The following is a 15,772-nucleotide window of genomic DNA, read 5'->3' as shown; positions in this document are numbered from 1 at the left end:
CATGACTTTCCACGTGTGGGGTACTAACAAAGGGAGTTGGTAGACATGAAATGACGGTTGGTAACAGCTATGCAAGGTGGCCCACAAGTAAATACAAGGGCATCTTTAGATTTTTTAAAATATGATTAATCGTGTGTTTGAATTAGGAGTTATTTAGGAATACTTAAATGTAGGGGGACATTTATGTATAGATCGAAAGGCAGGGGTTTTTATGTTAAAAGCCCTAAAATAAAGATGAAGACAACAGGGTATAATCGGTGTCTGGATTTATGCAAGTCGGGACAGTGATTCATCAATCTGGACCGTTGAATGGACTAGGAAATGCTAGCCTAGCCACCAACCACTAGCTTCTTCTTTCAATTGAATGGAGACTGCCGCCGCATTTATCTCGTAACTGTCCACTTTCAGGCAGGAAATTGAAAGGTCATGATCATCTCGTGAAGGAAATTCTTCGGCATGGTCCACGCACAGGTTGATCACATAATACTTCGGCTAGGATACTGATTAGGTGGCGTTGCCCACACCACCCCAGCGATGGTGTGTTCATATGTTGGGCGCTTTGGGGCCAAACATGATGTATGAGTTTTAGATTCACGTCTATTTGCCTACTTATTTCAGGGTAGAAACTGAAAATTGAAGTAGGTCCAAAGTTCAAGTGGACCACACCACATGAAATGGTGGTGATCCAACGCCCACGTTAAAAAGTTTTTTGGGGCAACATATGTTTTCGATCAATGATATTTATCTTTTTCTTTCGTTTAGGTTTGAGTGACCATATCAACGGACGTGGATTGCATCCTACCTCGAACAGGCACTTCGGGGCACCGTGATGTATCTATATATCCAAGCTGTCTATCCCTTTACGAGGATCATTTTAAGGCATGAAAAATAAATAAATTTTGAGGTAGATCCAATGCTCCGTGGACCACCATGATGTATTTGTTTCATCCATGCCGTCCATCTAATTTTATAGATCATTTTATCGTACGAGACCAAAACTGAGGGAGATATCAATATCAATTGGACCGCATTACAAGACACAGTTTTGAATGAACTTTGACCATTAAAAAAATTTTGGGGGCCATAAAAGTTTTGGATCAAGCTGATATTTGTTTTTGCCCTTCATCTAGGTCTATATGACCTAATCAACATATTGGATGTCAAATAAACAGTATAGTGGGTCTTAGGAGGATTTTAATGGTGGATGTCCCATCACTATTGTTTTCATGTGGTGTGGTCTACCTGAGATTTATATTCCTATAATTTTTGGGTTCAAGCCCAAAAATGATCTTTAAAAATGTATGAACAGAATGGATGAAAAACACACATCATGGTAGGCCCACAAAGCACTGACCACCAGCCACAGGGCTGGTGGCGGGGGAGTAGCCAATCCATTCACGTTGGATCTACCTCATTTTTGTGTTTATCTTAAAATAATATGAGAAAAGGGATGGACGACTCAGATATACATATACATCGCGGTGGGCTAACCCATTGAACTACCTGTTCAGGCTAGAGACGGGTTGGAGTAGCACACAATCCGCGTCCCTTATCAACAGGTTGGATGACAAATGAACATTATCGGTGGTTCCTATAAAGGTTTCAATGGTAGGCATCATTATCTCTACTATTTCTGTAGTATGGTCCACTTAAGCTTGGGATTTGCTTCATTTTTCAATTCATGAGTTGAAAAAAAAAACAGGATGAACAACATTGATACAGGGAGACACATGCCAGAACATTATAACATATTAAGTAAATTGTGTGGGAGGCCACTATGATGTATGTGTCTTATTCACGCCTTCCACCCATTTTAAGATCTCATTTTAGAACATAATCCTAAAATTGAAGCATATCCAAATCTCAAGTGGACCACACCATGAGACAAAGTGATAATAGTAACATCCACCACTGAAACCTTCACGTGACTCACAGTAATTTTTTTTTGTCATCCAACCTGTTTATAAGGTAAGGGAAAATACAAATATTAATTGGATCCGTTCAATTCAGGTGTGGTCCACTTGAGCTTTGGATATACTTCAATTTAGGATCTCATGATAAAATGAGCTGAAAAAACAATACACAGTATGAATAAGACACATACATCAAGGTGGGCCCATGAATTTATTCAAACGTTGGAGCAAAATAACTTACTCAGTACGCAATCCGAGTCCACCGCTGCGGTGTCGTCGCCTAATCCGCGTCCACCTGTCTCTCCAGCATGCATCTCACATAATGCCTGCGAGTAGGTGTACTAGATGAGATTTTGAAAGTAGCATTCACCGCTCTCTCAAACATGTAATCAAATGAACGGTTAAGATCCTATTTTGGAAAGAAATCATATTTCAAATGAGTAGAAAATTCCCACCACCACCGATGGATGGTTGAGATGTCAGCACACGTTCTAAACACTGGGCCCACTTTGAATCCGCATAGCGATTCCCCCATCATGAATGGACGGATGGGATCAGTTGGTACAGAATATCTCGTGCCTCCACCGTTGGCATACACCCAATCAAAAGTTAAAATGATTGAAAAGAATAGTCAAAATAGAATATTTGAACGAGACTTACAGAATTTCTAGCCTCGGCAGATCCATGTCCCGCTCGACCCCTACACGCGGAACACGTGCCAACCTGTTAAACGTGTTACCCATCTGAGCAGCGCATTAGGCGCCGGCTACCGTGCATATAACCTTGGGTAACAGACACGCTAGGCCGCATATCATGTGGGCCAGGACTAGAGTGAAATAGTGGACGGTTTATAAGATTCTTTCAACGGTCCACGATCAAAGTAGATTATGTAGAATACCTGATGAGTGAACGGTTCTGATCTTCTAATATGTTCGTCTTCAAAGTGGGTGGCCACGTTATGCACGGACAGGATGTCTCACGCATTTGGTATGAGTGATGCCTGTAATGGCGCGTGTGGAGGTAGCAAATTTCTATGATGATAACGTCTCTCTCAAGTGCTGATCTGGTAGAACAGGTAGAAGCCGAACATGGTAGAGCTATCTTTCTACTGTAGACGTGTATAGTGAATTATCAATCGCGACTGTTCATCGACTAAGTCGTGTTTAGATGCCCCATTTGTCAAAAATCAGATATATCAAGCTATCTTTCTTTTATTTCTTCACTTTAAACATATTTGTTTTCTACCGTTGGTTTAAAGGACACTAATCAGACGTCTAGGATCATACAACGCGAACTAACCCGCTACGCTTCCATTCTGTAGGGGCAGCTAGATGGACGGTCCCAAATCTTGAACTCAGCCTGCTACATGTAATGTGAAGAGACGACTCTACCATCATTTCGTGTGAGAATCCAACCGCCTTGACTTTTCCATTAAATATGGAGCGTGGATTGCATCCTGACAATGCCAGCTGCAACTCTGTCATTCTGTCTATCTATTTTTATAAATCATTTTATGGCATGAAAGAAAAAAAAATGAGGTATATCTCATTCTCAAGTGGACCACGTTAAGGAAACAGCGTTGAATGAACGTTAATCATTAAAAACGTTTTAGGGTCGTATAAGTTTTGGATCTAGCTGATATTTATTGTTTCCCTTCACTTGGGTCTTTACGACCTAATCGACGGATTGGATGTCAAATAAACAGTACAGTAAGCCTCAGGAGGATTTCAATAGTAGATATCCATTCATGATTCTTTTCTGGTAGGGTGGTCCAAATAAGATTTACATCCTTATAATTTTTTGTACAAAGCCACAAAATCCTCTCTAAAAATGGATGAAACACATACATTATGGTGGGTCCCACGGAGCACCGACCATCAGCTACGGGGCTGGTGTCAGGGGAGTAGCCAATCCGTCTCCCTGGTTTTGCACTTTTGACCGACAGCAGAGGACGCGGTTTAGGTGGTGTTGCCAACACCACCCCCAGCGGTGGTGTGTTGGGCGATGTGGGGCCAACGTGATGTATATATTTTATATCCACACTGTCCATCCATTTTTTCAGCTCATTTTAGGTAAGATAAAAAAAAAAATTTTAAAGATCTTTCAGCTCAAGTGGACCACACCACATGAAAAAGTGGGGAAAATGACACCAACCGTTGAAACCTTTCTAAGCCACCGAAAGATTTATTTGTCATATAACCTGTTGATAAGGTCAGTCATGGATGAATGTAAAACGAAAATCTCAGCCTGATCAAAAACTTTCATGGACCCCAAGAAATTTTTGGTGGTGGGAGTTCAATCACCACTGTTTCCTATGGTATGGCCCGCTTGAGATACAGATCTGGTATGGCCCACTTGAGTTCCAGATATGCTCCATTTTTGGGTTGGGAAAACGGATGGACGGTGTGGATATAAAACAAATACATCACGTTGGGCCCCACAGCACATCCACACCCCACCGCTGGGGGTGGTGTAGGCAACACGGCAACACCTCCTGAACCGCGGTCCGACCGCAGACGAATTCGCTGCAGTACATCCACGTCGCATTCGCCTGAAATCCGAACCGCTCAAATGTGGGGCCCACTGTAAAGTGGCCATATACCGAAACCAGATTGATCAGACAATTCTAACCTTTGATCAACCATTTGCGATCATACTTTTTTTTTTCTCCATCCATCCGCAGAGGGTCCCACTCTTTGGACGGTACAGATTTGTATTACATGACACGTGTGCTGTAGGGAGGCTAACCTGTGTCCCAGCTAATCCAGTTGACTGCGATGTATAAAGCAAGAGACAAACGATACGTGCCTCGCATGGATACGTGTTTTCAACTATTAAAGTGGGGCCCACAGTTCGGCAATCCAGACTATTGGTCTGTTGAATTCCCACCGCTGGTAGAAAATGCCCCCAAAAATTCAATATGGGAAGATCCTTAGTTGCCTTTTTCAAGATGAATGTGGACCCTCGTTGTTTCTCTATACAAAAACCATCCATTCATTAAGCGATTTTAAGGGATTCCCCATCCATTGCGGGACCCAAGATTGGAGTGTGGTCTAGAATACCAAACAAGTGGGCCCCACCTGGTCACAATTTGAAAACCATCTCATCTGATTCGTCTCTCTCTATCTCATCTTTATATAAACCAGGTCTCATCCACTGAAATCCATCTGCTTCTGCGCTCTCTCTTTCTCTGATATCATTTCAATCTCTCTCTCTCTCTCTCTCTCTCTCTCTCTCTCTCTCTCAAATGGCAGCCTTCTCATTTCACCACCACCCTTCCCTTCTCGACTCTGGTTTCCTCCAAAGCCCAACCTTCAAGGCCTCTGTTTTCTCACAAGTACCAGACATTAATCCCTCTTTCTTCCCTTTTTACCCATCTGAATCTCTTCCCCAGATTGAAATCCCTCAGGAAACCCACCAAAGAGACTTTCTCGCCGTCGACAACTGTGTCAACAGCAGCCATGAAGCTTCTGTGATGGAGAAACAGAGGACAGACTCCTCTTCAATGGTTACTGAGTTGAAAGATGGAGATACAAGTCTTCAAAAACAGAACCAAATTCATAAAAACAGGAAGAAAAGAGATGGGTCTTGTTTGAATTCCTCTCAATCAAAGGTAAAACGATTGAAAACCCTCGGATTCTCAAGAATCCCAGTCTTCTGTGTGTTGGTATTTCTTGGATTTGCTCGTCTTGGTCTTCTCAATTTGGAATTTCATTGATGGGTCTTGCTCGATTTCGCTCGCAATGGTCGGAAACCCTTGAATTCTCTTGAATTTGGGTTTCCAGATCATGGGCATGTTTTGGTTTTGAGGATTTTGGTATTCTGGATTTGCTGATTTCAGATTTCCTTTTTTTTCTTTTTTTGTTCTGTTTCCAAACAGAGAAAATGCAACAGTAGCTCGAAAGAAACTGAAGAGAAGAAGTCGAAAGCAGGTAAGAAGAATGAGAAAACATCCACTGAAGAACCTCCCAAAGGCTACATTCATGTGAGAGCAAGGAGAGGTCAAGCAACAGACAGCCACAGCCTTGCAGAAAGGGTGGGTGATTTTCCACCGAGACTGAGTCGACTCAGTTCTAGAAAACCAGCCAAGTCACTGAGTTTTAATTCAAACTCATCAACTCAGTAGCTAATATCATGTTTCCTCAATTGGGTTTTTTTTTTTTCTTGAACTCTTTTCAGGTAAGAAGAGAGAAAATCAGTGAGAGAATGAAGCTCTTGCAAGGCCTTGTTCCTGGCTGTGACAAGGTGAATTTAAGCGATATTTTAATTAATAGATACACATGCATGCATACGTATGTACGTGTGCGGTGCATTCGTGTTCAATTGGGACACTTGGACCCAGGTCCGACATACATTTCAATGGCTGCCATGAAAGAATCACATGGCCGGTCGGATGATCAAATATATCCCTAGTATCGCCTTCATTTTTATGGCCATTCATTTTTCAACCCATGCATGGGTGGTTAGGATGACCTGATCAAAAGTCATTTGATAAAATCATAACCATCCTTGTCCCAACAAATAAATGTATCAGATGGTTGATTGACCTATCACGACTGTCTATTTTTTGGCTGTTGATCGGATGGTTAGAATGGTATAATTGGTGTGACTTTTTCACGGTAACCCATGAAATGTACATGCATCAAATGGACGGTCCAGATCCGTCGATGGACCATAATTTTTTTCTGAAAGGCTCATGTGGTTTGATTGTGAACAGGTGACTGGGAAGGCTCTTATGTTGGATGAAATTATCAATTATGTCCAGTCATTGCAAAATCAAGTAGAGGTATCCATTTCTAACAAGATAATTTCATAACTTATTTTATTTTATTTTTCTAACCTAAGTATTTCATGGCCTTTTAATGATTTTTATTTTTTTTTATTTTTTTTACAGTTCCTCTCCATGAAGCTTGCCTCAGTGAATCCTGTCTTTTACGACTTCAGTGTGGATTTAGATGACCATACCTCCAAATCAGAGGTACAAACATCACCACCTCCATAACTGATGTTCTCTCACCCATGTTTTTTTGGTGCATGCATCTCCTCTTCTACAAACAGAATATTGCATCACACGCTACTAGCTGTATAAGAGAAAAACACACAACTGGCCTAGTGTGGGGTCTACCTCCTTATGTTCATGGTATCCAACCCGTCCACATGAGTGGACCACTATTAAAGTGGGATACCCAAAAACCATTAGGCAGTCCTCTACCTGGATTTGGAGGTCTCTATGTGATTGTCTGTTCCTTTCTAAGGTGTGGCCCAGTAGATGATGTGACCAGTCTAATGTCGCATCCAACCTTTTTTTTTCTAGAACTGGTCATCCACAGGCGTTTGCACCACTTCTTGTGGTACAAGATATATATTAGATAATTCTCTCCCTTATATAATGCATCCAGAAATGCTGTGTACCTCAATAAGGGTACAAGGACCTGTAGGTGAACAATTTGCTTGTTTTCTCTTTATTTTTCTTTTTTTCTCTTTTTTTTTTTTCTTTTAAAACCGGACACCTACAGGCGCATGCACCACTCCTTGTGGCACATGGCGTTTCTATCCACCAGTTGCATTAAATAGTTAAAATTATCTTCTCTATTTAATACATCTAGAAACACTATACTGGAGTGCGTGTGTTAAAAAAAAAAAAAAAAAAAAAAAAAAACATCTAGAAACACCGTACTGGAGTGCAGGCACCATGTAGATGATAAGTTCACTTTTTTCTTTCTTCTTTGGGAGCTACGGCTTGGATGCCATGCATGCACTACAGTGGGTCCCACGTGCAGCTATTTGCACTATCTCTTCATCTACAACTAGCTGTAGGTGACCATGGTGGGCCCCACATGCAGCTAATTGCACTATCTCTTCATCTATACAACTAGCTGTAGGTGACCATGGTGGGCCCCACATGCAGCTAGTTGCACTCTCTCTTCATCTATGGGTGACCATGGTGGGCCCCACACGCAGCTATTTGCACTATCTCTTCATCTACAACTAGCTGTGGGAGACATTCCACACTACATGATCCTGTACCACTATCTCATACCAAAGTAGAAAGAAAAGGGTGTGTACATTAAGAATAAAGGGTGTAAATAACTGTCCACTGTGCATCCATACATGTGGGGTCTACTTGTCTTATTTTGTCCATGTTTGCTAACATTTGTGCCATTACAACTTTCAGAAATTGAGCATTCTATCTCCAGTGCCATCTATTCAGCAATCCATTCACAACCAAGATACAGCTTTTGGAGCAGATACAACCACCACCACAGCCACAACAACTACTACCTTTCCTACAAATAACTATCATTTTCTAGACAGTTCAGCTGCTGCTCTACTTCATGGGCAGAGGCCCAATCCCTTCCCTCAGGTATTTAAAATATGAAAGGAGACAAGATCCATTTATCTACCATCCAGTCAGAAAATAACTTTCAGCACCATCCAACCCATCCAAAAAGTTGGTCCCACCATAAGGATCCTCTTCTGCAAAAATCAGCCCCATCCACTCATCAGGAAGACTACACTTGTATTTTATTGCAAGAGGGGTATCGACTCCAACTGGTTGGACGACAAGCTTTCATCCACCTCGCATTAACTTCCACCTGTCATGTGCGTGCTACATCCAACCATTCAATAGATTGTCCCCATCATGAGGATAATCTTATACCGAAAAACAGCCACATTCACTCATCATGTGGACCAATTATATTTTGATATTTATCAGCCGCTAGAAATTATTTTCTATGACCACTTAATGAGTGAATGGGACTGATTTTTGCATAAGTGATACACATTATAGGGATAGCCTATTGGAAGGTTTGGATGTAGTGCACACAAAACAGGTTAGAGTTCATTTGATAGATGGACAGTAGCTTATGGTCAAACTGGTTGGACTTGAGACATTCTCATGTTATTATCAATGGCTATACATTATTTTATAAGGTATGGCTCACCAGATGTGTGGACACAAGTTGATCCAAAGGGTGGGGTCCCCATGTTGGACAGTGGATGTTGTCATTTCTCAAAAGGAAGGGGTGACTGATATTTACAGCCACCCTTTTGATTTCTATACCCATTTTTACATCTTGGAAATTTAAACAGTACAAAAGTGTACAGTTTAAGAAATAAAATAAAGATGTTTCTAACATTAGAGCATGTATGCACATTTCAGGAAAATGGCCATCTTGGATGGAATGTGGAAAGCTACCACAACATTTGTTCTTTTCAGTAATAAAGACAGTACAAACATATGGTAAGAGCCTCAATTCTCATACACTTCTCTTTTTATCTTGAATTTTGCATTTTATATTGTGTTTTTTATGGAAAAAATCCTGATAAAACCTGAATTTATGAAAAAAATCCTTGCCTATTTTGAAATGTCAGATGGATATGCTGTTTATTTTCTTTTAAGAACCAAGCATTGCAGGGCCTATGTGATCTGTTTATGACAATCAACCCATCAAACAGGTAGACCCCACTATGATTATCATATTACTAAAAAATCAGGCTGATCCGAACATCAGGTGGGGCACATCATAGAAAACAACAAGCAACTACCAAAGATTTCAAATTCCATGTATGGCCCACCTGAAAATTAGATCAGCTTTATTTTTGGGCCATTGGATCATCATAGTGATGGCCTGATTTTCATACACAAACCATCTTAACCCCACGAATGTGTTTCAATCATTGCTCCAGTGATCCATAGGGCTCAGAGGATCTTTTGAAAATACAAAAAAGTCAAGGTCTTTTTTTAATAATTCAGGTTTTTTGAGGATTTTGGGATAAAATCCATTGTATATCTTTCTTTTAAAATGATGGGTCCTTTTGTTTTCCTGCTTTTCAGCTTGTAAGGAATCGAGAAATTCTAATGACAAACAGCAGCAGTGGAAGAGAAAAACCCACATCAAAATCAAAGGCTTCCATTTCAACATCAGTGGCAAAAGAGAGAATCCTGCTCTTAAAAAAAAGGCAATGAATATGAGTGAATGAAAGAGGAGAACAAGAGAGGACAGATGATGAAAACCAACCAAATAAATACAAGATCTCTTTCAGATCCCTTTGTTGCTGCTGCAGCTGCTGCTGGTCTCAAGCACATATTCCAAGGAACTGGTTCCTATGATTAAAGCAAGCTCTTGGAAACTTGCAATAAAAGGGGGTTGATATTTCCACCCCTAGAATTGTTTGGTCTACCCTCACAAGTTGATTTTGGTCAATACACAGAATTCTAGAACTGCACTTGGAAATAACTTCTCTGATCAAATTACCCTTGGAGGGGTGGAAATGTCAATTTTAGGGGGTGGAAAATTACACGCTTGAGATGTAAGAAAGAAAGGGTTATTATATTATACTATTGAGGTAGCTGATGTGACTTAGCTATAGCTGTTGCTACTGTTGTGGATGAAGTTGTTGTTGTTTTTTTTCTGTCGGTGATTTTACTGTTGCTGTTGTTGTGGGTATTTAGGGAATCTTCATTGTGCTGTTAATATGGTTGTAAGTTGCTGAGGTGGGCCCACCTTTGTAACTGTTGCGGACAGAGCATCCGTGTAGAAAATATATGATTCCTTTTCCTTACAGATCTTCCCAAGTAGAGAACCAGTCATTTGGATTTTATCTTATCTCTCTTGAAAGGGATGCAGTCAGTGAGACCAGATGAAATTGTAGTCCCCCATCCTCCATCAAGTGTGTGTGTGGCCACCATCTGAGATCAGAACCATTCATCACGTCGGCCTGTCCATGAGGTTCTGCTACGGTTTGTAAATGTGTCATTGAGACTGTAAAAAGGCCAATTGACCTTGAACTGGAAAGACTTAGTGATTTGGATGGTCTCAGTTAGGCCTGAATCTAATCGTGGCTTGCCTTCGTTAGGGCTGAATTGGCCCGACTCGCCTGTGGTCAAGGTGATTTTGGGTGTTGAACGGCCGGGTCCATTCGACTCCTCCGAGTCCCTTAAAACCATGACATTTTTGTGTGCCCCACCTGATGCTCATCACAAGAATTTAAACCGTTCACACGACCATCTTAACAGTATAATATTTTTGTATCTTCAAAACAATTGATGCATTTATATAGTACTATGAGGCCGGTTTCATGGGAACTTCCCAGGATGTTGAGCTGTGTGGGCACCGTTGTGTTTGTCGAGTATTAAACACCAAGAATTTGATATGTCCTCTTTAGGTTATATGATATCCCAAAAATCAGCCTTATACGGAACTCACGTAAGCCATACCATCTAAAACCATAGGAAGACATACCTCATAAGGCGTGAGAGTGTGGAGGTGTGTGCGCATGTGTAAAAAGAAAAGAAAAGTAACCTCTCTCAACTATTGTCTGTGGTGTGGCCCACCCAGGTGATAGATTGACTTGATTTTTAAGCTCCTAACCCACTATGGAATGGTGCATTTGACTAATGGGGTAGATGTTCAACACACATCACTGTGCGGCCCACACAACTCACCTCACGGGAGTTCCCTGGTCCTCGAAATACCATTTCACACACACACATATATATATGGGAAAAGGTTCCGTGCGGCCAAGCTCGTGGGAACTACCCATATGAGGTTGAGTTGTGTGGGCCCACCGTGATGCTTGTCGAACATCTACCCCATCAGACAGATGCACCATTCCATGATAGGCCTAGGGCTTAAAAATCAATTCAATTTGTGAGTTGTATGGGCCACACCACATACAAAAGTTGAGAGGGGTTATCCTCTATTAAAACATTCATAATCATTTATTGGCCCACCGAAATGTGGTTCACAAATCCAGCCCGTCCATTATGTGTGTCCCACTTGGACGAGGAGTCAGACCAAGTTTCAGTAACATCCAAACTTCAGGTGGACCCCACCAAGTGCTTTTATATGTTTTAGGCATGTCTTCACATGATTTTAGATGGTATGGCTCACCTGAGTTCTGTACACAGCTGATTTTTGGGATATCTCATAATTCAATGGGGACCCATCAAATGCACGGTGTTGATGATCAACATACATTATGGTGGAGCCACACAGCTCGAACTCATGGGAAGTTCCCATGAGCTAAACCGCATAGGACCTTTTCTCTCTCTCTCTCTCTCTCTCTCTCTCTCTCTCTCTCTCTCTCTATATATATATATATATATATATATATATGGGAAATGGTTGAATAAAGCCGATTTCTCGTATTCACAATGAATTAAAAAAACATCAACAACTATTAATGGTAACAGATTACATATGAATGTATATAACTATAAATCTAATGAATTAGATGTAGAGAGAACAAATTGTAAAGAAAGAAGAAATTAAAAGTTTAAAGGTGATTAGAGTTACCTGTCTCAAGTGAAACCCCATCCAGCATCCAACAGCAAATAAGCCTTGTTTTTACTATTTGATATTCAGTATCTATCATAGGCAACGATACTACAACTCATGTTATCATACCATCTCCCTCCTGCCAAAATGGCACTTGTATAGGACATCTGTTCCATGAAAATGCTAGGTCTAACCATGAAAATCAGCCTTTTCGAAAATCAAGCTGACTCACCCATTTATTACACCACTCTGTACTTTGAGTCAGACAACCGGTTAAAAAAATAAGTCTTTTAACGTTACTCATTTATTCCAATGGTGTGGTCCACCTGCTGACCAAACTGACCTTTTTTGTGATACGTCATCTTCATGGTGACCCATGCATTTTCATACGGTATGTTGCCTGAAAAGCTTGCAGGATATCATAAATTGTGGTACCATTAGTTGTGGTACTTGTACGTGATTAGTTCTCTCAGCCAAGTTGTATGGCCAAGCTTCGCGATGATTTCACATGTGCTAAAGTGGCATGCGTGTGCAAGATTCAAGCCATCATCATTAGAGTTGGGCATCGGGTCAAGTCAGACCGAGTTAGGGATGACTTGACTCGATCCGGTTTTGAAATAGGTTTGACCCAAACTCGATCCAACTCGATACTGAGTCCAAAATGCCTGACTCGATCCTAATCCGGTCTGGCCTGGACTTATCCGGACCATGTCCGATCCAGTCAGAAGTACCGAGTCGGGTCAAGTTGGCACCAAGTCGGATTGAGAGATGAGGGAGGGAGAGACCGAGAGAGTGGAGAAGAGGAGGAGGAGGGTGATGGTGGTGGGTGGTTGTCGGGCTTGGAAGATAAGGAGGATGAGGGAGAGAGAGAAAGAGAAAGAGAAAGAGGTCGGGCTCGGAAGATGAGGAGGATGAGGGATGGAGAGAGAGAGAGGCCGGACTTGGAAGATGAGGAGGGTGAGGGAGGGAGAGAGAGAGTTTGGGATCGGGTCGGGGTGGGGTGCGGAGGGTAGGGTTAAAGATGATAGAAATTAGGTTTTATATATATATATATATATACTGTTGAAATATTAGTGGGGCCACAGAAGTTTTGTGTGTGTGTGTGTGTGTGTGTATATATATATATATATATATATATATATATATATATATATATATAAAGGGGGATGAGGATGTCAGGTTAAAGGATATAGGTGCTTGCTGGACTTGAATCTCCAAATTTTAGGGATGTAGGGGGGTCCATCTCCCAGTTTTAGTGAGTCATCTATAGGCAACGAGTGCGGGTGGAGTTTCTAGTATTATATATACTATTTTGATAGGCCTATCTCGACCCGAACACAAGCTTAATACCCTCACATGAGTTAGTCGTCTTTAGGCAGCGATTGTAGTAGTTCAACTCCTAGTTGATGAGAGTGACTTCGAGAGTCAAAAGAGTAAAGGTCATTCTCTCAATTCCAATCGAATGCAACTGGATTTAGTATGAACTGGCGATCAAAACATATATGGATAGATGGTTCTTGAAAAACGACGTTCTTTCCGCTTGTTGGCTCGCCCTTGTAGCTATTGGGCTTATGCACTCTACTCGCTGCCTACTCCACTCGTCACCACTGGAACAGATCAAATAAGGAGATCTAAGTCGGGATCTCCGTCGGGCCACGTCGTACGACTCAGTTACCTTGTCACGTCTAGTTGGCGCGGTGGTGGGATCTTTGGCATGGCACAAGCTCTCTACGCTGCACAGGTTGATAGATTCATCCAGAGTGAGTCACGTCGTTGACTAACGGATTTGAATGTGGTTCTACTGCTAGCTATGCGCGGCAAGGGTCCTAGGCCGAGTCAAGGTCAACACAGGTCAAGTACGTTTGAGAGTTAGGGCCATGATTACTCGAGGCTTTGAGCAGCGGGACTCATCTTTTTGTGGTAATTGAGTGGCGAGGCTCTTCACGATCTATTGAGATGGATCTTTAATGGCAGGCACGCATTAATTACATACTCAAGACGGGTAAGAATCTCCTCAACGAGGTCTCGAGGTGGTTGCTTATACACACACACACACACACACACACACACACACACACACACACACACACAAAAACCCGACTCGTCGAGTTGGGTTTCAGATCGAGACGAGTCTAACCGGATCAAGTTTCGGGTCGAGTTACTATGTAACTCAAACTCGACTCAGTTTGAGTTCAGACTAGGCAGTCAGACCAACTCACCCATTCGGTTCGGGTTGAGTCGGATCTGAACGAGTCGAGTTAGCCAGATCAAGTCGTCCCGTTCCCACCTCTAATCATCATATGGCCCAAGACTGTTAGTTATCCACCCATGACATGGGCTTCAATTTGCAAAAATGATAGGTTGGAACAGCTAAATATATTAAGGTTGTACCTTGGAAAACCAATGTTATTATACCTCGATTGTTTAACATAATGTAATTTCCTCTTATTTAATTATTATAGATCGTGTTTATATGGATTTGAAAGACATTACTTCTTATGTTCTTGAATACTTGAGATTGGCCACAAGGGTTCAATAGCCAAGAGAGAATTGTTCATTATAAAGTATTCCTTATGAGAGGCTCTAATTAATCATGCTTTAGCGCTCCTTATGAGACTTTTGCATAGCCACTAAAAGTAGGTGTAGTTGGGTTTCATCATCAGGGTCCTTGAAGTGCGCATACTTCAACATGGGATCCACTTGATCTTCCCATGACATAAATAGTATAACAAACATTACAAAGTAGCAATTATTGTTGTTACAAAGAAGCGATCACAATTGTTCCAGCATCGCATGATCTCAGGAAAATGAGCATAACTCCTTCATTACAGGTCAAATTGAAGCGATCTTGGGCTCATGGAAGGACAATTCAACAAGCTTTCAAATGGTACTGGAAACCTCTCATTTGAAGATTGTTTAACCTTTTAAAAATGAGCCCAAAATCCATCTCATAAACCGTTAAGTTATCTAAGCAGAATCTTTTATAAAAAGATGAAGAACCATCCTCAAAAAGTGAAATTTTTTATTTCTCTCGGCTCTTTTTACCAGTTTCTTCTCAAGCAAACTTATCTAAGCAGAATCTTTGAATAAAGAAGAAGAATCCCATCTTCTAAAAATGAAGTTTTTATACAAAAAAATTATTTTCTTTCCTCTTATGTTATAACGCCATGACCCTCTAATGCTCGGGTATTGGATGTTCTCTAGTGTTATCGATAAAATTTTTTGATTTATTATGTGCCCGCATGTGCACACACATGCTTAAACTCGAGAAACCTAGAGATTTCTAGTGAACCTAATTTCGAAAAGCCCAATGGGTCCTTACTCTTGCTTGGGTGGTAGACTCTCTGGAGTTTCAACACCTGGTCAAGGGTTCGAGTACCCATAGGTGGTGAAATTCCACTAGCGTGAGTGTGTGGGGTGTGTGCGTGTGTAAAAAATAAATAAATAAATAAATAATTGAAAAACCCAAAACTTATTTAATACAAAATAAATAAATAAAATATAGTAAGTCCTATTATAACTTGGCATAATAAGCAAATTTTAAGAAAACATCTCATACTAAAATCTTAAGAT

The 15,772-nt window shown here is 41.1% G+C and overlaps 1 protein-coding gene across 1 annotated transcript; it reads left to right on the top strand.

The window, feature by feature from the left end:
• Positions 1-4,985: 4,985 nt before the first annotated feature.
• On the top strand, positions 4,986-10,481 carry LOC131246654 (transcription factor bHLH137-like). Its single transcript, XM_058247003.1, has 8 exons — positions 4,986-5,526; positions 5,794-5,949; positions 6,093-6,158; positions 6,631-6,699; positions 6,808-6,891; positions 8,089-8,277; positions 9,079-9,159; positions 9,754-10,481. Exons 1-7 carry the CDS (start codon positions 5,161-5,163, stop codon positions 9,136-9,138), a joined length of 990 nt encoding a protein of 329 aa, XP_058102986.1. The 5' UTR covers positions 4,986-5,160; the 3' UTR covers positions 9,139-9,159; positions 9,754-10,481.
• The last annotated feature ends 5,291 nt before the right edge of the window (positions 10,482-15,772 follow it).

This window comes from Magnolia sinica, chromosome 5 (assembly GCF_029962835.1).
Source record: "Magnolia sinica isolate HGM2019 chromosome 5, MsV1, whole genome shotgun sequence".
Taxonomy (NCBI): Eukaryota; Viridiplantae; Streptophyta; class Magnoliopsida; order Magnoliales; family Magnoliaceae; genus Magnolia; species Magnolia sinica.
Note: the sequence above shows the minus strand (reverse complement) of the source record. Positions and strands in the feature narration are given on the sequence as shown.

What these genes read in the sequence shown, in the direction of transcription:
- LOC131246654 (XM_058247003.1), top strand. Translation starts at nt 5,161, where the DNA reads ATGGCAGCCTTCTCATTTCACCACCACCCTTCCCTTCTCGACTCTGGT. An exon ending in TTGTTCCTGGCTGTGACAAG is followed by an intron (nt 6,159 to 6,630) that starts GTGAATTTAAGC and finishes GATTGTGAACAG; the next exon opens with GTGACTGGGAAGGCTCTTAT. An exon ending in ACCATACCTCCAAATCAGAG is followed by an intron (nt 6,892 to 8,088) that starts GTACAAACATCA and finishes TACAACTTTCAG; the next exon opens with AAATTGAGCATTCTATCTCC.